Raw genomic sequence first — 26,450 nt, 5'->3', positions numbered from 1 at the left:
TTCTCAACAGAGAATGCCTCAGAATCCTAAAAATATTTTTGTTGCTATGCTTGCTTTTGCTTCCCTCGCTCAGGCTGACTTGATTAATCACACTTATTGGCTTATATACCTAACCCCCCTTTATTGCAGGTTGTAGAATGGACAGATATAGGACCAGCTGTATCCACTAATGACTCAGTACATATGCCTCCTCCTTGGAGCTTGGAGGGGCCCTGTCATCCTGAGGATGAAGGAAGATTAACATTCCTCTACGCTATAAAATCCTTCCTTTATGCATGGGCCCACCAGAAATATGTATTAATGTTAGTCGACAAACGTGGGCTTTCATCCTGCCTCCAAAAAAGAACTTCCACACATTGTTTAGACTGTTAACTGCCCTGTCCTTTTATGAGAACCATGTCAATACTACCAAAACTCTAGGACAAGGACAAAAGTTGGAATGTAAGGGGTTTACTTGTAAGGATTTTAAATATACTCCTGTTTATTGAGACAGATGTCAAGCCAAATCATGGAAATTCATGTTTGTGGCCAATTACACCATTGTTGATTGGGAACCCTATGGTATGTGGTTATCTAACCTCTCAGATAATATTAACAATACTATGTGTGATTATGTTACTCAAGTAACATGGAAGATTACCAACAGTTCAATGAACACTTCCATGACAAAGGACTCCTTGGCTGGCTTGATGGTGGAATGGCACCTCCTTGCCCTCAAATTGTCCTCAATAGGCAAATTGGGCCTGAACAATGGGACATCTGGAAACTTGCTACAAATACTGAAAACTTGGAACCTGGACTGGATATTTCACAGGGACCAGTCATATTCATAACTATTCCTTCCATTATAATCACTCATATTTTATACAAGCTTGCGTTCCCCTTCCTTTTGTCTTTGCCATAGGAAACTTACAATTTAATAAGACTTTATGTTCTGTGACTTGTATAGATTGCAAATTGTATACTTGTCTTAATTCCTCTATTTCTCTCAAAAATGAATCCCTTTTGATTCTTCGATCTCGACATAGTCTGTGGTTGCCAGCAGATCTCCAACGACCCTGGAAAGAGGATCCCATGGCAAGATTTACCTCCCAGTTACTCACGAAATTACTGACGATCTAAGCGATTAATTAGATGCTTGATTCTTGGCATTTGGGGGTTAACAGCCATTTGCACCACTGCCACTGTCACACACTGTTTACAAACTTCAATTCAAACAAGAAACTTTATTCAAAATTGGACTAAAGATGCTCATACTATATGGGTCACTCAGGTTCAGAAAGATGAAACACTTCAAGATAAAATTCAGGAATCAAAAAACAGCCATCCAATGGGTTGGAGATCAATTAATAGATCTATTAAAAACAAGTATTATTAAATTGGAATTCTACTCAATTTTGTATCACTCCTCTTCAGTTCAGTGCTTACAATTGGGAAAAAATCAAATTTCATTTGCAAGATATGCATAATAATGCTTCCTTAAACGTACAATTGTTGCAAAATGAAATCTTTGAAACCTTCTCTAAGAGTCTACCCTCTTCCAACAATTTGGAAACCTTAGCTGAACAGCTAGCTGATCAATTATCTGGGCTAGACCCTCGAAGATGGGTTCAAGGCATTACACATAGTATTCGATCTGGAACTATAATGCTGATAGTTATCCTGGTGATAATTGTAACATACCAATGCCTTTCAACTAAAATTGTTCAAACTAAACAAACTCACTTGCTCAGGGCCTTTTTCACAAAAGTATCTACAGTCATCCCCAATTATGAAAAAGTAAAAAAGGGGGAACTGTCAGGGGATATCCAACTTTGAAGGATCCAACATGATATTTTCTTCTTTTGTGTGCCGATTCTCAAGGACTCTATTCTTTATCAGTTCCTGGAAAACAGGAACGAGCAGAGCTGCACGAAGTTCTCAGGACTGAGGTCATGAGAAAGAGCATCTGCTTGGATTCCCTTCAGTGACTCACCTTGTACTTGAAGGTAATCTATTCGGTTATGCCCCTCTTCCTCAGGATATGGAATGCTTTCTGGCCCTTTCAAGATTGTTATTTGCTTGGCTTTGTTTTTTCTCAATGTTTTTACTGCCTAAAGCTGCCTTGTATAAAGATATATAAACATGCATTTTTGCAAATAAAGCACCTCTATTTCACTCGAGACTTGGGTCCCCTGCTTCCTTCTTCTAGTTGACTACATTCCTCAGGTCCCGGTCTACGAAGGCCATGACAGCTCTGTCTTCAATTTCCAGAAATAAGAGTAACTCTTCTTTAATCACACATACAACAGTTATTCTATCCAATGGAGAACATGACCCTATTCCTATGCATTGTTCCTAGCACACCATCAGTCCCTGGTAACTGTCCCTCTCCTCCTACGAAAAGCCCAGGCCTTTTAACATCTTGCCTACTCTGTTCGTCAGTTGGTAGAACATTATGTTTTATAACAGGCAGGACTATGTACAGAAGGGTTTCATGATCCCATTGACCATGATGAGTCATGTCCTAGTTTTACATTATTTTCTCCCCTCCCTGTTGCTAATTCACACACACTATTGCATTTTGTAATTCAGGCTGTGTGTTTTTCCAGGGAACATGGATGTGAATGAATTGTATCTAATGAAATCAGTCCCTTCATCTCATTGATTCCTTCCCAGAGACCATCGTGAAACACATGTAGCAAATGCATTTGATCAATGTATTACCAAAGCCAAGCTCTTAGAGCTCACCACACAACAGGCCAATAAACTCAGAGACTACATCTTGGGCAAAGAATAGTGACTTTATTCAGAAAGCCAGGAGACCAAAAAGATGGCGGACTACTGTCCCAAAGAATCATATCTGCTGAGGTAGAATTCGGGTTTCTTTTACATGAAAAGATCTCTATAGCGTCTCTTCAAATATGGACTGCAGTTGCTGAGTACCTGAACTAAAGTCATCAGAGAATACATAGAGTGAAAAAGGTAAAGGATTTGCCACAACCACTGAGTCTGGGAAGTATGGCTCCACTATGTTCCTCTCTTGTGACTTTGGGGTAAAATCCTTGCCACACACATTACATTGCTGTGTGTTTTCTTCAGGATAAATAGTCTGATGCTACTGGTGAGATGAGAGGATAGGGTTTTTTTTTTTTTTTTTTTTTTAACATCTGTGAAATTGGTGAGGAATCTTTCTAGAATGAATTCATGTTCTAAAGACCTGACTAATAAATACATATATATCAGGCTTCAATCCAGTATGAATTTTCTCATGAAGCCTAAGATGTGCCACACTCACGATATTTGTATGGTTTCTCAGGAGGATGTATTCTCTGAGCAACAGTAGGGAGTGAATTTTGAACTTTGACATTTGAAGACTTCTACCATATACCACATTCACATGAGTTTCCCTCATGTATGGATTTTCTGATGTTTAGTGAGTGCTGAGACCTGAATAAAAGATTTTCCACACTCAAAACATTTGAAAGCTTTCTCTGTATGTATTTTCTGATGTTTTTTAAGGTTCGCATTTTGACTAAAGAACTTGCCACACTCATTACATCTGAAAGGGCTCTCTCCAGTATGAATTCTCCAGTGAAGTTGAAGATGTGATTTTTGACCGAAGACTTTTCCACACTCATCACATTTGTAAGGTTTCTCACCAGTATGAACTGTCTGATGCCTTAAAAGGGTTGACTTTAGACGAAAGGCCTTGGCACACTCATCACATTTGTAAGGTTTCTCTCCAGTATGAACTGTCTGATGCCTTAAAAGGGTTGACTTTAGACGAAAGGCCTTGGAACAGTCATCACATTTGTACGGTTTCTCTCCAGTATGAACTGTCTGATGCCTTAAAAGGGTTGACTTTAGACGAAAGGCCTTGCAACACTCATCACATTTGTAAGGTTTCTCTCCAGTATGAACTGTCTGATGACTTAAAAGGGTTGACTTTTCACGAAAGGCCTTGCCACACTTATCACATTTATAAGGTTTCTCACCAGTATGAACTGTCTGATGCCTTAAAAGGGTTGACTTTAGACGAAAGGCCATGCCACACTCATCACATTTGTAAGGTTTTTCTCCAGTATGAACTGTCTGATGTCGAGCAAGCCTTGAATTTCGGCCGAAGACTTTGTCACATATATCACATTTAAATAATTTCTTTCCTGTATGAATTTTCTTAGGTCTCCTGAGGTATGAGCTGTCAGTAAAGGCCTTGCCACACTCATCACAAGGTTTCTCTCCAGTATGAACTGTCTGATTCCTTAAAAGGGTTGAATTTCGGCTGAAGACTTTGTCACATATATCACATTTAAATAATTTCTTTCCTGTATGACTTTTCTTATGTTTCCTGAGGTATGAGCTGTGAGCAAATGCCTTGCCACACTCATCACATTTGTAAGGTTTTTCTCCAGTATGAACTGTCTGATGACTTAAAAGGGTTGAATTTCGGCTGAAGACTTTGTCACATATGTCACATTTAAATAATTTCTTTCCTGTATGACTTTTCTTATGTCTCCTGAGGCATGAGCTGGCAGCAAAGGCCTTGCCACACTCATCACATTTGTAACGTTTCTCTCCAGTATGAACTGTCTGATGACTTAAAAGGTTTGACTTTACACGAAAGGCCTTGCCACACTCATCACATTTGTAACGTTTCTCTCCAGTATGAATTGTCTGATGACTTAAAAGGCTTGACTTTAGACGAAAGGCCTTGCCACACTCGTCGCATTTGTAAGGTTTCTCTCCAGTATGAACTGTCTGATGACTTAAAAGGCTTGACTTTACACAAAAGGCCTTGCCACACTCATCACATTTGTAAGGTTTCTCTCCAGTATGAACTGTCTGATGACTTAAAAGGGTTAACTTTACACAAAAGGCCATGCCACACTCATCACATTTGTAAGGTTTTTCTCCAGTATGAAATGTCTGATGTCTTAAAAAGGTTGACTTTACATGAAAGGCCATGCCACACTCATCACATTTGTAAGGTTTCTCTCCAGTATGAACTGTCTGATGCCTTAAAAGGGTTGACTTATCACAAAAGGCCGTGCCACACTCATCACATTTGAAAGGTTTCTCTCCAGTATGAACTGTCTGATGCCTTAAAAGAGTTGACTTCACACGAAAGGCCATGCCACACTCATCACATTTGTAAGGTTTCTCTCCAGTATGAACTGTCCGATGACTTAAAAGGCTTGACTTCAGACGAAAGGCCTTGAAACACTCATCACATTTGTAAGGTTTTTCTCCAGTATGAACTGTCTGATGCCTTAAAAGGGTTGACTTTAGACAAAAGGCCTTGCCACACTCGTCACATTTGTAAGGTTTCTCTCCAGTATGAACTGTCTGATGACTTAAAAGGGTTAACTTTACATGAAAGGCCATGCCACACTCGTCACATCTGTAAGGTTTTTCTCCAGTATGAACTGTCTGATGACTTAAAAGGCTTGACTTTACACGAAAGGTCATGCCACACTCATCACATTTGTAAGGTTTCTCTCCAGTATGAATTCTCTGATGAATTAAAAGGGTTGACTTTACACGAAAGGCCTTGCCACAGTCATCACATTTGTAAGGTTTCTCTCCAGTATGAATTGTCTGATGACTTAAAAGGGTCGACTTTACACGAAAGGCCTTGCCACACCCATCACATTTGTAAGGTTTCTCTCCAGTATGAACTGTCTGATGACTTAAAAGGGTTAACTTTACACGAAAGGCCATGCCACACTCATCACATTTGTAAGGTTTTTCTCCAGTATGAACTGTCTGATGACTTAAAAGGCTTGACTTTACACGAAAGGCCATGCCACACTCATCACATTTGTAACGTTTCTCTCCAGTATGAACTGTCTGATGACTTAAAAGGCTTGACTTAACACGAAAGGCCTTGTCACACTCATCACATTTGTAAGGTTTCTCTCCAGTATGAATTGTTTGATGAATTAAAAGGGTTGACTTTACACGAAAGGCCTTGCCACACTCATCACATTTGTAAGGTTTCTCTCCATAATGAAACTTCTGATAACCAGCAAGGTTCGAATTTTGGCTGAAGACTTTGTCACATATATCGCATTTAAATAATTTCTTTCCTGTATGAATTTTCTTATATCTCCTGAGGTGTGAGCTGTGAGTAAAGGCCTTGCCACACTCATCACATTTGTAAGGTTTCTCTCTAGTATGAACTATCTGATGATTTAAAAGGATTGACTTTACACGAAAGGCCTTGCCACACTCATCACATTTGTAAGGTTTTTCCCTCTGTGCTTTGACTTCTTGTGTTATTCCTGAAGGATTCATAAAATCATTCCCATATATATTAGAAACACTGGTTTGGACACAAGGAGGAATTCTTTGAACAGGTGAAAATGAGAAACTGTTGTTGACAGAACTCTGAGCTTCATTATATTCAGAAATTATTCCGCCAGTTTGAAATATCTGCAGTTTATCCTGAAAGTTAAATCCAAACCTCTTTCCAAAGGGCTTGATGCCTCCATCCTTTCTATCATGTGCATCTCTTCCATCAGGCACATTTCCATTAAGGCTTACAGGTGTGCCTTTGTAATTTCTTTTGTCATCTCTCCCCTGACACTCAAAGTCATACATGTTCTCCTGACTTTCCCAAAGATGAACATGTTTGATTTCACAGCTTTCAGGGCTTCCCAGCATCAATGTTTGGAATGTTTCTAGTTTATCACTGTTCGCTGTGGGTTGTAAATGCTTGATCACATGTGTAGGAGAGATATCTACAAGATGAAAAGAATCATAGGTATCCTGCTCACAATAATTCAAAAATAAATGTTTCAAGTTGAAGATATATTACACCAAAAGTAATACTTACATCAAGTTATGAAACACCACAATGATCACCTTAAGTGTTTAGAAACATTAAAGGAAAAGAATCCTTAACTTAAGAAAGCATAACATAAATTCACCGTTACAGTAGCCTAGTTTTAAAAACCATATGACATGCTGCTGCTGCTGCTGTCGCTTCAGTCGTGTACAACTCTGTGCGACCCCAGAGACGGCAGCCCACCAGGCTCCACCATCCCTGGGATTCTCCAGGCAAGAGTACTGGAGTGGGTTGCCATTTCCTTCTCCAATGCATGAAAATGAAAAGTGAAAGTGAAGTCGCTCAGTCGTGTCTGACTCATAGCGACCTCATGGACTGCAGCCTACCAGGCTCCTCCGCCCATGGGATTTTCCAGGCAAGAATACTGGAGTGGGTTGCCATTGCCTTCTCCGAGTACTATGTCTAGTGTTATCAAAAGTTCCATTTCTTGGTCTTCCTTCCTTAATGTCAAGTCAGAATTGACTATCAGAAACAATGTTTGCTACAATCTCACTTGAGAGGTGGCTTCTTGAATAAAAACCATTATTTGTTCATCTGAAAAAAAAAAATAAATAAATAAATAAAAACCATATGACAAACAGACTCACATTGGACAGTCTTATGCCAACTCTCAAGAACAAAGTGTTTTTCTACCAGGACCAATAGGAACATATTGCTGGGAGCCAGCACAAGGAGTTCTGCTGTTGCAAAGGGCCTGAGGTTAAGGGGTCCAACAGGCAAAGGCGAGTCCGGCCTTAAGGGAGCCTCGCTGGGTTTTCTCGAGCAGCTACCCCCCAAAACCAGAGTCTGCCTGCCGTACTGCATTATGCTTTTTCACTTACGCTTCTGACATTAACAGGGGCTGTCCCCCACCACCTTCCTCTAAAAGGAATTAATTTAGAGCTCCACTCAATAAGTCTCCTGGGCATAAAAAGAATGTCTAGGCTTAAACCCCTCTGATAGCTTTCTAACTTACCTGACTGGTCTGTCCAGACTTTTACAACCATGCATGTGATTGTTTACAGCCCCCCAACCATGAGAGGCACGAAGCTTAACACATCTTAGAGATACAGAGCCTTTTTTAAAGAGCTATGAATTATGTCAGTGTAGGTTTGGATTGTTGAGTTAATGACTGCCGCCAGGCTTCCATATCCTTTATCTTTTAGGCACCTGGAGGATATTAATCAATGTAATTGGGATGTAGAAAAAAGAATATAGTAGTTTTGATGTTAGCAATACTAGACTTTTGAGTTAATGAATTTTCTCTTTGTTATAAATCACTGTATTCCTCTTTCCTTGTTATAAATTGTTGTGTCCTTGCTATGTAAGAATGTAACCTTAATTACACTGCTTTCTGACAGTGGCATCAGACTTTAGTAAGAACAACACTGTTAGGGCAAATGTTTTCTGGTTGATGGATCCTTAACAGAAAAGGGGCATAAAATGCTAATAGGCCTCCTGGCCAGAAGATGATGTAAATCACCTAAGACCTGTGTATACAGCTAAGTATGCAGAGAGAAAGCCTGGTCTCAGTAAGGGTCAGGGCTGCTGACCCTGCATGACTTTGTATTAATCACTGATATCTATGTACAACTAAAAGTATAAAAGCTTTTCCTGGAAAATAAAGGACAGACCAGTTTCTTGGACCAGTTCCTGGAAAGACTGGCTTCCCCCGTGTCTTCTTTTCTTTCTTACTCTATTTTCTGGCTGATTCCCGTCTGGCGCATAGAGGCTCATCATGTCTACTTATTTGTCTGGGCTTCTAAGACCCACGCAAGATGGAGCCCAAGGCAGGGGACCCTCTGCTATTCAAGCGGGCGCCTGTGGCCTTACGTAGATGGTGAAAGTCTCTTGACTGAGGCTTTATTGGCTTTCTATGTAAACCAAGGAATACAGCCTCTTTCTCTCCTCTATTCTCTTAACTGCAAAATCTTTCCTTATCTCTCTCTACACCTATATATCTCTCTCGCCACGCCGTCCCCGCTTTGAACTACCCTGGATCAACTGGGGCTGGTCCCCGGCAACATATCAATCAACAGTTGTCTCAAATTGAAAAGAAAAATATTACACTATCACTGTATTCTGCAAACTTACAGTACATAAATAAATTCTAAACAATATATTTTGTAACAGTAAATAATCCAAAACCAAGCTTACCCAATTAATAATTAACTCTTCATAATTGGTTGTTTATAATTGAAAACAAATGAGAAAATGAAGACTATGACTAAAACAATTTTTTGGAAACAACATACTTTTTAAATCTGCTGTAGAACTAAGTACCCAAAAAAAAAGGCATTTTACAATGTTAACAAGTAGTATGTGTCACCTGTATTGCAGAATACATGCTAAAAGACCATCATCTGTAAATGACACATAAATTAAGATGTAAAATATTCACCGGTTTTCTAACAGCCAATAAACAATGCAATCCCCACCTATGTTGTTGTTGTTCAGTCGCTCAGTCGTGTTTGCCTCTTTGGGACACTGTGGACTGTAGCGCACCGGACTCCTCTGTCCATGGGATTTCCCAGGCAAGAATAGTGGAGTGGGTTGCCATTTCCTTCTCCATGGGATCTTCCTGACTCAGGGATCAAACCTGCATCTTCTGCATTAGCAGGTGAATTCTTTACCACCGAGCCACCAAGGAAGGCTAATCTCTAGCCATGCACTATTGTTAATTACCTAGTTTAATGGCACCAAAATATAATAAATTAAAAGTGAGAGCTTTCTGTATTTATTGACTATGGTCAAATACGATATAGCTGAAAAATGTTGCAAGTGAAATGCATACAAGATATAATGTAGTTGAGGTTTAAAAGAAAACAAAATTCGGTAAAGCCGTTGTCCTTCAATCAAAATATAAATAAAATTTTAAGAAGATATAATGTAGACCTAGAACAAATAATTTCACAATTTGTATGGGAATACAAAAAACCTCGAATAGCCAAAGCAATCTTGAAAAAGAAAAATGGAACTGGAGGAATCAACCTGCCTGACTTCAGGCTCTACTACAAAGCCACAGTCAACAAGACAGTATGGTACTGGCACAAAGACAGAAATATAGATCAATGGAACAAAATAGAAAGCCCAGAGATAAATCCACGGACCTATGGACACCTGATCTTTGACAAAGGAGGCAAGAACATACAATGGATTAAAGACAATCTCTTTAACAAGTGGTGCTGTGAAAACTGGTTACCACTTGTAAAAGAAAGAAACTATATCACTTTCTAACACCATACACAAAAATAAACTCAAAATGGATTAAAGATCTAAACGGAAGACCAGAAACTATAAAACTTCTAGAGGAGAACATAGGCAAAACACTCTCTGACATACATCACAGCAGGATCCTCTATCATCCACCTCCCAGAATATTGGAAATAAAAGCAAAAATAAACAAATGGGACCTAATTAAACTTAAAAGCTTCCGCACAACTAAGGAAACTATAAGCAAGGTGAAAAGACAGCCTTCAGAATGGGAGAAAATACTAGCAAATGAAGCAACTTACAAACAACCAATCTCAAAAATATACAAGCAACTCCTGCAGCTTAATTCCAGAAAAATAAACGACCCAATCAAAAAATGCGCCAAAGAATTAAATAGACATTTCTCCAAAGAAGACATACAGATGGCTAACAAACACATGAAAAGATCCTCAACATTACTCATTATCAGAGAAATGCAAATCAAAACCACAGTGAGGCACCATTTCACACCAGTAAGAATAGCTGTGATCCAAAAGTCTACAAGCAATAAATGCTGGAGAGGGTGTGGAGAAAAGGGAACACTCTTACACTATTGGTGGGAATGCAAACTAGTACAGCCACTATGGAGAACAGTGTGGAGATTCCTTAAAAAAACTGGAAATTGAACTGCCTTATGACCCAGCAATCCCACTGCTGGGCATACCCACTGAGGAAACCAGAATTGAAAGAGACACGTGTACCCAAATGTTCATCGCAACACTGTTTATAATAGCCAGGACATGGAAGCAACCTAGATGTCCATAAGCACATGAATAGATAAGAAGGCTGTGGTACGTATACACAATGGAGTATTACTCAGCCATTAAGAAGAATTCAATTGAATCATTCTAATGAGGTGGATGAAACTGAAGCCTATTATACAGAGTGAAGGAAGCCAAAAAGAAAAACAACAATACAATATACTAACGCATATACATGGAATTTAGAAAGATGGTTATGATAACCCTGTATGCAAGACAGCAAAAGAGACACAGATGTATAGAACAGGCTTTTGGACTCTGTGGGAGAGGGAAAGGTTGGGATGACTTGGAAGAATGGCATTGAAAACTGTATAATATCATATATGAAACGAATTGCCAGTCCAGATTCTATGCATGATACTGGATGCTTGGGCCTGGTGCACTGGGATGACCCAGAGGGATGGTACGGGGAGGGAGGAGGGAGTGGTGTTCAGGATGAGGAATACGTGTATACCTTGGTGGACTCATGTTGATGTATGGCAAAACCAATACAATATTGTAAAGTAATTAACCTCCAATGAAAATAAATACATTTATATTGAAAATATACATATAATGTAAAGTCATATCATAAAGAACATGATACAGTATAGATATTACCTTTTTTAAACAAATCTATTTTGAGTATTTACTATAAAACATGTACTACTGACAGCAAACTAACATGCTTTTCTCTAATCAGAGCAGGAGACACACCCAATTGGGCCACAAAGTGGTAAGAGAACCAGGATATGAATCTGAACCTACTGGGACGACTGAAAAAACTTATTTCTAAACATGACCACCCACCGAATGAATAGACCAGAAAATATTTTAAAATATATATATAAGGAACTTAGAAAGAAAATATCAAGGAAGATACAAGACAGAAGTAGTCTGTTAAAATATTATTCAACCACCCCATCCCGAAATGGGTTGTGAGCCATCATGGATGCACAGAATGATTTAGGTCATGTCCTGAGAAATGTGTTCAATAAATGATCAGAGATTATCTTTACAGTGAGAGTATGTAGAAGGTGGAGGGATGTGATAGGTAAGAACAACGTTTCCATCCATATCAAGGTACTACGTGAGGACTGGTCAGGACTAAGAAAGGGCCTGCGTGGAGCATAGGGTACACAGGTTTATGTCAGATATCAGCTTGTGACTGCATGTCTCTGTGAAAATAACTGAGAGCGCAAACTAACATACTGACCTTAAAAGAAAAGAACTGGTTCAGCAAGTTTATGGGCATTATACTATGGGTACAGGACAGAAATAAAAGAGATTTTAAAAGTGACTGTGATATATGGAGAAAGCAGGATAATACCTGTTATACTATTTACAATGTAATGTATCCAACTGTGAATTTTGTAAGTTACAATGGAAGGCTTATATTCAAGAAAAACATACACAATATTCCAGGATATTGTGTAAGAATCTTAGCAGAAATCAGAAGGAAAATCCAGGAGAAAGCTATCTAAACCTGGGTTCCTCTGCCAAGTATGATTAACCTCTCCATTGGACATTTATTTCATTTCTTCTTCCACACATGGTCATCTCAAGATCGAGGAGTATCAAAGGAAATGAGGGATTGACACTGACTCTGGAAGACCTTCCCGGTTACAAAAGCCTTTCTGAGGCATCCAACTCTTTTTTGTAGAAAAAGGCTTTGTTCTCCTAGACCTTCCCTGAGTTCAAAAGAGCAGATTCAGTTACCAACACATTAAAGGACATGAAAGGATCATACCATGATGAAGTGGGATTTATTGCAGGGATGCAAGATTTCTCAATATCCACAAGTTAATCAGTATGATACACCACAGTAACAGTTGAAGACTAAAAACCATATGATCACAATAGATGCAGAAAAAGTTCTGACAAATTCAAGTGCCATATATGATAAAAACCCTTCAGAAAGTCAGCCCAGATGGACCCTACCTCAACATAATTAAGACTGTATATGTCAAACACACAGCTAACATCATACTCAACAGGGAAACACTGAAAGCACCCCCTTAACAACATGAATAAGACAATGTTCACTATTGCCACTTTTATTCAACATATTTTTGGAAGTCCTAGCCACAACAATCAGAAAAGAAAAAGAAATAAAAGGAATTCAAGGTAAAATATAATTAAAAAGAAGTAAAATTGTCACTATGATGCTACACACAGAAAATCCTTAAGATGCCACCAGATGACTACTAGACCTCATCAATGAACAGAGTAAACTTGCTGGATACAAAATATATAGAAAACTGCTGCATTTCTATACACTAATAATGATATATCAGAAAGTGAAATTAATGAAACAATCCCATTCACCATCTCAGAGAAAACAATACAATTCTAAGGAATAAACCTACATAAAAAGTCAAAAGAACTGTACTCATAAAACTATAAGATACTGATGACTGATACCCAAGATGACACAGGTGGCACAAACATATACCATGTTCTTGGATTGAAAGAAGTAACACTATCAAAATGACCATACTATCCAAGGCAATCTACATATTCAGTGCAACCCTTATCAAATTAACAATGACATATTTCATAAAACAAAGAAAAACTTAATTTGTACCAGAAAAAAAAAGGCTCTAATATCTAAAATGATCTTGAAAAAGAAGAACACAGCTGGAGGAATCATGTTTCTTGAGTTCAGACTATACTACAAACTGACAGTCAACAAAGTGAAAGTGAAGTCGCTCAGTCATGTCCAACTCTTTGTGACCCCATCGACTGTAGACTACCAGGTTCCTCTGTCCATGGGATTTTCCAGGCACGAATACTGAAGTGGGTTGCCATTTCTTTCTCTAGCAGATCTTCCTGACCCAGGGACTGAACCTGGGTCTCCTGCATTGTAGGCAGATGGCTTTACCGTCCAAGCCAGCAGGGAGGTGGTATGATGATGGCACAAAACAGAAACACACATCAATAGAACAGGACAGAAAACCCAGAAATAAACCAATTTACTTAGAGTCAATTATTCTATAACAAAAGACGAAAGAATATAGAATGAAGAAGTCTCTTTAATAAGTGGTGCTGGGATAAATGGATAGTTACATGAAAAAGAATGAAATTCCAACATTCTCTAACACCATACACAAAAATAAACTCAAAATGTGTTAAACATCTAAATGCAAGACCAAATACTATAAAATTCATAGTGGAAAACAAATCCAAAACACTGACATAAATGTCAGTGAAATTTTTTTGAATCTATCTCTTAGAGTCAAGGTAATAAAAGCGAAATCAAACAAATGAGACCTAATTAAATTTAAAACCTTTTTGCAAAGCAAAGGAAACCAAAAAAAGAACAAAAATTCAACTTTTGGACTAGGAGACTATATATGCAAATCATACTACCTATAAGGGATTTATTTCCAAAATATACAAACAGTTCATACAGCTTCATATCAAAACAAACAAACAACCCAATCAAAAACTGGGCAGAAGATCAAAACAGATACTTCTCCAGAGGAGACAAACAGATGGCCAACAGTCACCTGAAAAGATGTTTGACGTCTCTACTTATGAGAGAAATGCAAATCAAAACCATAAAAATGTATCACTTCACACTGGTCAGAATGACCACCATCAAAAAGTCTACAAACAATAAATGCTTGAGAGGGTATGGAGAAAAGAGAACCCTCCTACACTGTTGGAAGGAACATAAATTGGTACTGCCACTTTGGAGAATAGCATGGAGGTTCCATAAAGAACTAAAAATAGAGCTTTCACATGAACCAGCAATTCCAATCCTGGGCATATATCCAGAAAGGAAGAAAACTAATTCAAAATGATACATGAACCCCAATGTTTTTAGCAGCACTATTTATACCAACCAAAACATGGCAGCAACCTCATAGATATGAGAATGTGAACTTGGACAAAGCTGTCCTGGGATAAATTCCCATACCATTTACAGAGGCTAAAATATATGGTCCTTGATACACATCAACAACACTGTCACGGTGCCCTTGACAGAGTTTCCAAAGCCAGAAAATAACCTGGAAAGATGTATCAGGCTCCCGTAATACTTTCTCTCTCATCATCCTAGAACATACTGACCACTCTACTGGATAGCTTCAAGTGGTGACTTGTACAGAGCAAGAAAATAACATTAGGAATAGTGTCTCCATCACAGTTTTCTGTTACCTACTAAATCCACTCCACAGAGACTCACCAGAGGCTGCCAATTAAACATGGGTGGATTATCACAGCAAGGAAACCAGATAAAATTTCAGACCCTCAGGAATATATTTCAAAGAAATTGAAGAGGTAAAATGATACAAAGTGCTGCGATTCATGGGGTCGAAGAGAGTCGGACACGACTGAGCGACTGAACTGAACTGAAGGAGAATGGAACATCAGGAACAGTTGACATTCCCAGACTGGGTAGAGCAGCACAAGAGTAAAAATAATACAACATGAAGGTCAGACATTACAGCATCTTTAGATGGGACCATGCACTCGTCCTACAGATGGCAACCTAAGAGCCTGCGAGATTCACATATGCTCCCCTCGTAGGATCTAGGATCAAAAAGACGATCTCTCTACCCACTCTTACATTTTCCTAAGTAACAACCACAGAGGATCCAATCCACCAACTTGTCCCACTCCTAAACACAAAAAAACAGCCCTTTTGAGATACTCGTTTTTCTTTATATGTTGTAGTTTTGGTTACTTTTACATCACTCCCCACTGTCCAGAGCTTTTTCTCAGGCTCCAATGTGAAGATAATATTCAGATCAGACACAGAAATTCTGGGACTTCCCTGGTGATCCAGTGGTTAAGACTCTGCATTTCCAATGCAGGGGGTGCAGGTTTGATCCTTAGTCAGGGAACTCAGATCCCACATGCAGAATGCTGCAGCCCAAAAAAAGTAAAGAAGCAAGTAAAAACAAACAAGTAGATATTCAGTGTTATCAGAAGAAAGAAATCTAAAGTGCTGTGGATTTTTTAACACTGAGCCGAAAGTCAAAAAGCAGAAAATAGGAAATCGGGTGTTTTTTTTTTTTAACTTTTGCTACTGAGCTTTGTAGATAATTAAGCTCTGCGACAACCTCAGGTATGACATGAAATAGACACAGCATCTGAAGAGGGTCAGTTTAACCTTTTGAAACTGTGTCATGCCCCAGTCACCAGAACTCTCACATGAAAGACATCAGGTCCTCCCAAGGGGCACACAGGGAAAATGCAGATACCCAAGGGCAGCTCTGGAAGGAAGTCATCCTCACCCACAGACAGAAGGTTCCTGTAGGTCTCCAGCATCACGTCCCTGTACAAGGCCCTCTGAGCAGGGTCCAGGAATTCCCACTCCTCCTGAGTGAATTCGATGGCGACATCCTCAGAGGTCAGTCGTTCCTGAAATGAAACCACATGTCACCAAAAGGGCCATGAAAAGTTCTCATTTTCATGCAAAAGAGAAAGGGTGGTAAGGGGCAAGGATTGACTTGGTTGAAGTATGTGTTCTAGCAGATCCATGCAGGGGTATCTGGAGGAACTATGGATCTCTAATTTTAATTTCTTATGCTTTTTCCTAAGATCTTATGAGATCCTCCAATTAATATGGATTTTTCATCATTGTTCAAAATCCATGAAATACATAAAAATAAAGCTCAACACTGTTTTGGCTATACAGAAGTGTCAGACATTATGTTCTACCCAGTGAGTGCAATTCATTATCTCGATGAGGTACAGCATGAGTGGTGTCTTCAGAGATGACAAAGTCCATGGCACTTTTAATGGAAAGGTCTAAATTTTCAGGTATGATGTTGCTAACAGCAGCAAGGACTAAAAGTGTCTGAAGGCTTCCTGTTGCTCTAAATTACTGTAGCATTACTCTAAACATTAAATAAGTACTTTACAGGCAAGAACCTGTCATCAACATAATAGCTCATTACAGAACCATCTGTTCCCACCTTAGAGAAGCAAACCTGTGTCACAGACACTCTGAGAAACTCGACTCAGATCAAGAAGGTAAGAAATGTTACATGAAGCACCTGAACTCAGAAGCTTGGGCTCAGCAACTGAAGCTTAAGCATCTCACAGTGAAGTAATACAGAGAACGTTACAAGTCCTTTGACAGAGGGCTCCTAAAGAAAACTTGAAAGAAGTCCAAGGTGAGCCTCTTCCCTGCCCCTCTGTCTTCTCTGCAGGGGGAGCAGCTCTCAGGCCTCGGGCCTTCCTCCCTTGAAAATGGACACCTGTGCCAAAGTAGTCTCTACCCACTTCCTGATTGGGAGAACCTCCCCTTTGTTGAGTGATCACTGTCTGCAGTGGTGGTGAAGGGCTGGAGACACTGACCCATGAGAGCCGCAGCAGCTTTGGCAGCCCCAGGTCCCTGGACCATCTCACTTATTCCTAGCCACAGCTTCCAAACCAGTGCCATTTCAAAGGACTTTGACACAGCAGCCAAGTTCCCTGGAGGTGGAGTTGCCACAGCAGGAATGGCTGGCTCCAGGGCTGGAAGTGGGACTTTGTTCAGAAGCTTCACTATTATGCCAGGAACCCTTCTCTGAAACAGTAGCTCTTCTACACCACGGGCTTGGCCCTCTCAAAGGCCATGGGGCTCTTTTGCCTGGTGGTTGTCTAGCTCGTCTTCTTCATGATATGAAGGAGCTGTTTCCCCCTCTCATAGTTCTTTCTCCTGTGTTTGCCCTGTATGTTCCCTTTCCTGGAATTCCCCAGGCAGCCTGGGGAAAGTGGTGGGCTCAGGGTTTGACAGAAGGAAAACAAATAAATATTGTATTAATATAAAAAAAAAAAGTCCAAGGTGAACAATGTGGAATGGCATAAAAGGTCATTATAGACGTGGATACAGAAACACAACTCTTAGTAATTTAATACTTAAAACACTAACAGGATTGTTTAGAGAATGTCAAGGCCACAGATTATACTGATAACATAATTTCAACTAAAAAAAAAGGTGATATATAGTCTTAAAATCATGATGTCTTCTATCTAAACCACAGACTTGCACATGTATGCATACTTATCTATAAAAAATTAACTGAAATGAGAGGATTTGTCTTTTGACAGAATTTTTGGACAATTTTATATCATCCTTTTATTCACACATGTATTTCAGCAACCTTCAGACGATAAATATGTATCCTTTGTACTCAGCTGAGTTTGTCAACAGGATTCTATACTAAGCTACCAAAAGAAAACTGGTAAAAATACTAAAAAAAAAAAAAAAATACTTGAACTCAATTCATAATAAAATTACCAAATACAAAGATAAAATTTTACCCATTTAAATTTACATAGCAAGGCATTAACAGAAGCCAAAGACTTTCTTTGCTTTTTTTTCCACTAATAAAACAGATCTGAAATTAGAAGAGTCATTAGATTATGACAAAAAAAAATTATCACAACAGCAAAGTAAAAAAACTTCTCAGAGAATTAAATATCATGTCAGAAAAGAATATGCAAAAAGATAGAGTTGTTAACCAAGACTATCTGAAGAAACATCACGATAGGAAGGAAACATTCAATACATTCCTTCTGAAATTACAGTGGCATGAAAGGAGCTGTCCAGGGTGCCTGTCTTTCACCACCATAGGATGCACAGGAGGAGGGGCGACTAGAAGAAGTAAGAGGAGGTAAAACACAGGGCAACGGACACAGAGTTTGTCAGAGAGTTGACACAGAGTTTGTCAGAGAGTTGAAACAGGTAGTACTCACAAACCTAAGGACATGGAAAGGTGAAAAGTGAAAGGATGGAAAAAGACAGTCCATCCTAAAGAGAGTAGGGGAGACTGTTATGTCAGACAAAATAAACTGAAGAAAAAAAGTGCAATGAGATAAATACTGTATAATGATAAAACGATCAATTTACCAAAAAGCTGTAACAAGTAAAAATATATACACATCTAAGTATATTCAAAAGCAGAAACATTACTTTGCCGACTAAGGTCCTTCTAGTCAAGGCTATGGTTTTTCCAGTGGTCATGTATGGATGTGAGAGTTGGACTGTGAAGAAGGCCGAGTGCCAAAGAATTGATGCTTTTGAACTGTGGTGTTGGAAAAGACTCTTGAGAGTCTCTTGGACTGCAAGGAGATCCAACCAGTCCATTCTGAAGGAGATCAACCCAGGGATTTCTTCGGAAGGAATGATGCTAAAGCTGAAACTCCAATACTTCAGCCACCTCATTCGAAGAGTTGAATCATTGGAAAAGACTCTGATGCTGGGAGGGATTGGGGGCAGGAGGAGAAGGGGACGACAGAGGATGAGATGGCTCGACGGCATCGTGGACTCGATGGACGTGAGTCTGAGTGAACTCCGGGAGATGGTGATGAACAGGGAGGCCTGGCGTTCTGCAATTTATGGAGTCGCAAAGAGTCGGACATGACTGAGCAACTGAACTGAACTGAACATTAGATATTTCAGAAAAATGAAGCAAACATTGAACAGGCATGTACAGATCACACGGCCCAACAAAAGAATAAAACACATGTATCTCAAGGACACATAAACCATTCTCTATGAGAGAACATATGTTAGGCCAAAATTAACCGTTTTAAGAGACTGGTACCATAAAAGTATCTTCCCTAACAACAACGAAATAAACAAAAGAAAAAAAGAAAATTCCTCAAATGTGGACATTAAAAAACTCACTCTTACACCACAAATGGGTCTAAGGAAAAAATCACATGGAAAATTTTAAATACATGGATCAAAAGGAAAAGACAAAATTACAAAATTTATAACACACAAAGACCACTGTACTAAAAGGAAAGCCTGAAAGGTTAAATGCTTACAGTAAAAAAAAAAAAAGATCTTAAATCTGAAATCTATTTTTACACCTCTAGGAAGCAGAAAACACAAAACAAACTAAACTTAAGTTTAGCAGAAGGAAACATGTAAATAAGAAAGATTAAACCAGAGATACAATAGAAAGTAGAAAAATATAAAAATCAACAAACCAAGAGTTGATGTTTTGAAAAAACTGTATAGGAAAACCCCCACCTAGACTAAGGACAAGAGAAAAAATGATCCAAATAATTAAAAACAGATATGAAACTGGAGTGATTACAACTCATGTCAAAGAAAGTTTCTAAAGATAAGGAAGTACTATGACCAATAATGCCTATAAGTGACAGTATATAGAAGATACTGGCAAATTCTTAGAAACATACAAACTATTTTACTTATTAAGAAAAAAGTTGAGAAGTGTTGAAAGTGAAAATGTTAGCCACTCAGTCGTGTCTGACTCTTTGTGACCTCATGCACTGTAGCCCACAAGGTTCCTCTGTCCATGGAATTTCTCCAGACAAGAATACTGGACTAGACAGCCATTCCTTTCTCCAGGGAATCTTCCAACCCAGGGAAAGAACCTGGGTCTCCCGTACTGAAGGCAGATTCTTTATGATTTGAGCCATCAGGGAAGCCCATTATAACTAGAGAGATTTCAAAAGTAGTCAGAAACCACTAAGAAAAAGACAGGACCAAATTCTACCAAACATTTACAAAAGAATTACCACTAATCCTGCTAATTCTATGGAGCAAGCATGATTCTAATAGTTTGATGATTTCCCAAAGACACAAGAAAGGAAAACTAGAAACCAATACCCCTGATGAATATTGATGCAAAATTAAAATACTTGCAAACCAACTTCAACACATATTAAAAAGATCTGAAGAAACAGACACAGAGAACAGATGGAGGGGGGAGGGGAGGAAGGAGAGGGTGAGATGTATGGAGAGAGTAACATGGAAACTTACATTACCATATATAAAGTAGAGAGCCAATGCGAATTTGCTGAATGACTCAGGGAACTCAAAGAGGGGCTCTCTAACAACCTACAGGGGTGGGATACGGAGGAAGATGGGAGGGAGGGGACATATGTATACCTATGGCTGATTCATGTTGGTATTTGGCAGAAAACAACAACTTCTGTAAAGCCATTATCCTTCAATTAAAATAATTTAAATAAATAAATAAAAAGATCTGACACCATAACCAAGTGGATTTTATTCATATAAGGCAAGGAGAAGTCAACATACAAAAATCAATTAATATGACACACTACATTAACAGATTAAAGGAGGAAAAAAACAGGATCATCTTGATGCAGGAAAAAAACATTTGACAACAATTTGACAAACTTCAAGATGGAACACTCAACAAACTACAAACAATAAAATATACCAACATCAACATAATAAATGCCATTATGAAAAGAGCACAGCAATGGGGAAAGAATGAAAGCTTTTCCTCTGAGGTCAAGAGGAAGGCAAGGATGCACACTGCACTACAGTTCAACAAAGCACTGAAACCCTTAGAGCAATTAGATGAGAAAAGGAAATCAAAGGTCCCCAAATTGAAAAAGAAGTAAACGTATCTTCTTTCCCACATGACAAAGTTTCATCAGTAAAAATCATGAATATTACAAAAGAAACATGCAATATCAAAAAGATTCTTTAATAACCACACAAAGGGTCAATCAACCAATTAACTCATTATCAAAACTGCCATGACAATCATTGTAGAAGCAGAATAAAACATCGTGAAAGTCATAGAACTATATTCTAAGAGCAAACAGCAGAACTCTTGAAGAAGGAAGATGGAGGTCTTTCTATTTCAACACCTATTACAAGGTAATCAAGGTGATGTGGTACTGGTATAAAAACAGACAAATAAACCAACTGAACAGAACACAGTACTCAGAAATAATTCTTTGTGTATATGTAACGTATATTCACAAGAATGTCAAGATACACAAAAGGGAAAGGACAGGCTCAATTGATCTGTTTCCCAAATTGTGCATACTAACACCTGACTTCCATGGGCAGTTTCCTTGCCCTGGTTGACAGAGCAGACAGTGCATCCAGATAGGCCCTAAGCAATCCCTGCTACCCAACAACACTGAGACCCCATATCCAACCCGTGGGTGAGAAGCCCTGCCCAGGACAGTGCCCAGGGTAGCCTCCTCACAAGGGCCTGGTCACCAGGTCATGGGGAGATGGGATCTAAGTGGAGACGACAGGGCCTGAGGGAAGGCCCCAGGTGAGTGTGAGTGTACAGGAGTCACACAGGACACTCCAGCGTCAGAAACGATTAGCGAGTCCAGAGAAGGGCATTTCAGGAAGGACAGACTAAATATGACCTTACCTGAGAAAGAGCCATGCCTGACTCCTTTTCTTTCCTCTTCCTTAACTTCAGGGCTTCCTCAGGCAACATGAGTTTTCAGAGGTCTATCATCAAAGTTGAAAACATGCTGTTTAATGCTTAGAGTCAACACATCCCCTAAATGAGCCCCAACCAAACACACAGGGAAACCCTCACAATGTGGAACAGACAGTTCCCTGTGGAACTGTCTCAGGAGGGACTCAGGACAGTCAACTCCTGCAGAGAGACCAACATGGGACTTTCCCACACATTTCCTCGGATCACGCTCCCCTCCTGCTGACGCCTCATGTACACAGCAGCAGGAGGCACCACCACTGACCAGGCAATCTCCTTCAGGTCACACAGCAGGCCCTGATCCATCCCCACTCAGAACGGAGCACCCCCTCCTCAGCCAAGATCTCAGCCCTCAGGACTGGGAGGACTCAAGAGTTCTGATGCTCAGTGAGGGATCCAGACTGGAATCAACTGGGCCATCTTAAACATTCTCGAGCTGTGGACCAACACAAAGTACCTGTAAGGGAATCTTTGGTCAGAGGGTACAAAACATGTGTGTCAGGAGCCATGTTAGGCATTACTGACAAAATGGAGGCATGGCCCCAACCCCCTTTACTTGTCCTGCAAGCATGGAGCTGGAATGTAGGAGTTAGGTCTTGTGATTCTGACTTGTTATTTCCTTTCCTCAGGTGAGCTGACTGAAAAGAATGTTAAGGTGCTTATAGTCCTTGAGAGGAGCATGAGAAGGCACAAAGCCTCCTGCAGTTGTGCTCAGAGAATAATCTATAAAGTTAACCACTGACATTTGTTCAAGGATCTTTACAAAGAGTATTCCAGGATGATCATGTAGGCTGCAGCTTGACGCCATGGGAAGGATTGTCATCTAAGACATATTTGTGAAGGAAATGTTAACGGCAAAGGAAGTTTACTGAATTTAGGGTTTAGGAATAATTAAGAAACGGAGTGGCCATCATGGTCAACAAAAGAGTCCGAAATGCAGTACTTGGATGCAATCTCAGAAACGACAGAATGATCTCTGTTCGTTTCCAAGGCAAACCATTCAATATCACAGTAATCCAAGTCTATGCCCCAACCAGTAACGCTAAAGAAGCTGAAGTTGAACGGTTCTATGAAGACTTACAAGACCTTTTAGACCTAACACCCAAAAAAGATGTCCTTTTCATTATAGGGGACTGGAATGCAAAAGCAGGAAGTCAAGAAACACCTGGAGTAACAGGGAAATTTGGCCTTGGAATGCAGAATGAAGCAGGGCAAAGACTATTAATAGAGTTTTGCCAAGACAATGCACTGGTCCTAGCAAACACCCTCTTCCAACAACACAAGAGAAGACTCTACACATGGACATCACCAGATGGTCAACACCAAAATCAGATTGATTATATTCTTTGCAGCCAAAGATGGAGAAGCTCTATACAGTCAACAAAAACAAGACTGGGAGCTGACTGTGGCTCAGATCATGAACTCCTTATTACCAAATTCAGAATTAAATTGAAGAAAGCAGGGAAAACCACTAGACCATTCAGGTATGACCTAAATCAAATCCCTTATGATTATACAGTGGAAGTGAGAAATAGATTTAAGGGCCTAGATCTGATACATAGAGTGATGAACTACAGGGTGAGGTTCATAACATTGTACAGGAGACAGGGATCAAGACCATCCCCATGGAAGAGAAATGCAAAAAATCAAAATGGCTGTCTGGGGAGGTGTTACAAATAGCTGTGAAAAGAAGAGAAGCAAAAAGCAAAGGAGAAAAAGAAAGATATAAGCATCTGAATGCAGAGTTTCAAAGAATAGCAAGAAGAGATAAGAAAGCCTTCTTCAGTGATCAATGCAAAGAAATCGAGGAAAACAACAGAATGGGAAAGACTAGAGAGCTCTTCAAGAAAATTAGAGATACCAAGGGAACATTTCATGCAAAGATGGGCTCGATAAAGGAGAGAAATAGTAGTGACCTAACAGAAGCAGAAGATATTAAGAAGAGGTGGCAAGAATACACAGAAGAACTGTACAAAAAAGATCTTCATGACCCGGATAATCACGATGGTATGATCACTCATCTAGAGCCAGACATCCTGGAATGTGAAGTCAAGTGGGCCTTAGAAAGCATTACTATGAACAAAGCTAGTGGAGGTGATGGAATTCCAGTTGAGAGACTGAACTGAAATGAACTGAAGAATAGTTAGAAGCTAAAAATTGAAGGAATGTGGTAGTGCTAGTGTGTTTTACTATAGCTTATACAGATTAGGAATTTCAGAGATATTAATAGCTAGAAGCCTTTTTAGGAGATAGTGTGCTTAGGATTCTAAGGGGAAACAGGATTTAGAAAGATAAGAAATAAACTGAGTAATGTGGTATGCAGCCCAGACATAAGCATGAGTTACAATGTAATCACAAGTTAAAGTAAACAGGATTCTGAGAGAATCGCTGAAGCAGAAACTCTGTTTGAAGGGCAACAGTGTTTTATGGAGACAATAAATCTGGGTGAGGGGAAACTGAAAATGCCAAACCTCTGACCTAATGCTTTTGTCAAAGTATAAAGGAGAACCTGAAGCTTGAAATAAACATGCAGTCTCGTACCTTGAGTCAGAGGCTGCATCATTCTCCGCCAACACCGCTCATCTCTTCAGGCTGATTTCCTGGCTGCTGGAGCTGGATTCCGGCACATGTGTATGCAAAATATGTCATCAATGAAACGTGAAGCCTGGACTGAGCACCATTCAGAGAAAAGCACCCCCCGCCCCATTCTCTTTTTCTTTCCCAGCCTTACTAAGGTGTAACTAACAAAAATGGTATAAATGTACTGTGTACAAAGTGATCATGTGATAGACTCATACAATGAATAATTATTATAGTGGAGTAAGCTACATATCCACCTATGACTACTCTGTATTATTTTTCTCTGGGTGAATTTCAAGGATATAGAAATGCTACCAGCAGCATGCAGTACCTCAGATCCCCAGAACGTACTTATTTTACAATGGAAAATCTCTACTCTTTCACTACCAGTGCCTCATTTCCCCCTCTACCCAGATTCTGGTAACAGCCTTATTACTCGATGGCTCTATGAGTTTGACAATTCTAGTTTCGACATAGGGTCTGTCCTCCTTTGTCAGGCTTATTTCACTTGGCATAATGTTCTCTAGGTTCAATCATTCTGGCATAAATGTAGGATACTTGATTTATTATATTTATATACAGAGAAAAAATCGTTCATAAATATAAGTATATAATAAATATTTCTATACCACACTTTTGTAACCTATTCTTTTGTCAAGAGACATCTGGGCTGTGTCTATGCCTTGGCTACTGCAAATCCAGTCACACTCATGGATCTGTGGACATATCCCTAAAAAACTGATTGCTCTTCCTTTGGATATCTGTCAGAAATGGGTTTGACAGACTGTAGGCCTGTTCTATATTGATTTGTGAAGGAACTTTCATTTTCCAACATAGCAATACCATTTACATGACCAACAACAGTGTAGTTTAGATTCCATGTTTTCTGTACTGTGCCTGTATGTGTGATTATTTTGGGAGGGACAGGAGTGGATAACACATAACCCAGACTGGCAGCAAGACAGTTGCAGCTGCATCTTCTAGAGGACAAGCCTCCAGGCTGCAGATCACTGTGGCATCGCTGCCCTCTGATTTTTTGGAGCCATCCTCCCCGACGTCACAGGACTTTATGACTCTTCTCAGGTTGGGCCCAGAGATCCCTACTGTGTAGGGCCACCTTGTAACAAGCATTCTGTAATCTTAACCTTAGTACTCCTATTTTCCCAGTGGGACTCAAACAAACTTACAAACTTTCATGGTGTCCAACACACTGTCCACAGAGCCTATAATGAGCCTCTAACCCTCTTCTACAAACGCAAAGCATTCCAAGCCCTGATTGCTCATGCATGAGGCAAAATACAAAAGAGGACACCCAAGGATCCACAGACACAAGTCACCATATTTTCATTTACAGTGAGTGATTCAGGTCAAACATCGAAATCTCCAAAGACTATGAAAAAGAGGGATAATTCCAATGATGCACATGGCCCACTGGACCTCAGCATCTTCCAAGGAAACACTCCAGATTCTCCTGGCATCGTCCCAAATGCACATGAACCTATCTGCACTGGCAACCCCAAGTACATAATGATACCAAAGTTGATGCCAAAAATGACCTGAGATTTTCCGTTACTCTATGCTGCCTGCCTGCTAAAAGAGCCAACAAAAGCCTGGGAGTGGAGTGGATGCTGGGGGCACCTGGTAGAACCAGCCCCTCAAGCCCAAGGCTCCCATCTTCCTGTGCCCACAGGTGCCTGAGGGCTCAGCCCAGGCCACAGTTCTAACAGTGGAAAAGACTTCTCTTGGCTGAATTCCACGTCTTTCATTGCTGCTCACGTGTGGTCACGAGTTGTCAAATCAAACTTGTGCAGGCACATGTCAGCCTCAGCACTGCTGTCCCAGGGAACATGAGCTCAGGCAGTAGAA

The 26,450-nt window shown here is 39.7% G+C and overlaps 1 protein-coding gene across 1 annotated transcript; it reads right to left on the bottom strand.

Moving 5' to 3' along the window:
- Positions 1 to 2,801: 2,801 nt before the first annotated feature.
- LOC128064031 (zinc finger protein 665-like) lies at positions 2,802 to 22,001 on the bottom strand. The gene is made up of 4 exons (XM_052656850.1): positions 21,933 to 22,001; positions 16,050 to 16,176; positions 15,608 to 15,678; positions 2,802 to 6,753 (listed from the first exon to the last, which is right to left on the bottom strand). Exons 1-4 carry the CDS (start codon positions 21,999 to 22,001, stop codon positions 3,391 to 3,393), a joined length of 3,630 nt encoding a protein of 1,209 aa, XP_052512810.1. The 3' UTR covers positions 2,802 to 3,390.
- Between the last annotated feature and the right edge of the window lie 4,449 nt (positions 22,002 to 26,450).

This window comes from Budorcas taxicolor, chromosome 18, assembly GCF_023091745.1.
Source record: "Budorcas taxicolor isolate Tak-1 chromosome 18, Takin1.1, whole genome shotgun sequence".
NCBI classification, from domain to species: domain Eukaryota; kingdom Metazoa; phylum Chordata; class Mammalia; order Artiodactyla; family Bovidae; genus Budorcas; species Budorcas taxicolor.
This window is presented reverse-complemented; position numbering and strand designations above follow the sequence as displayed.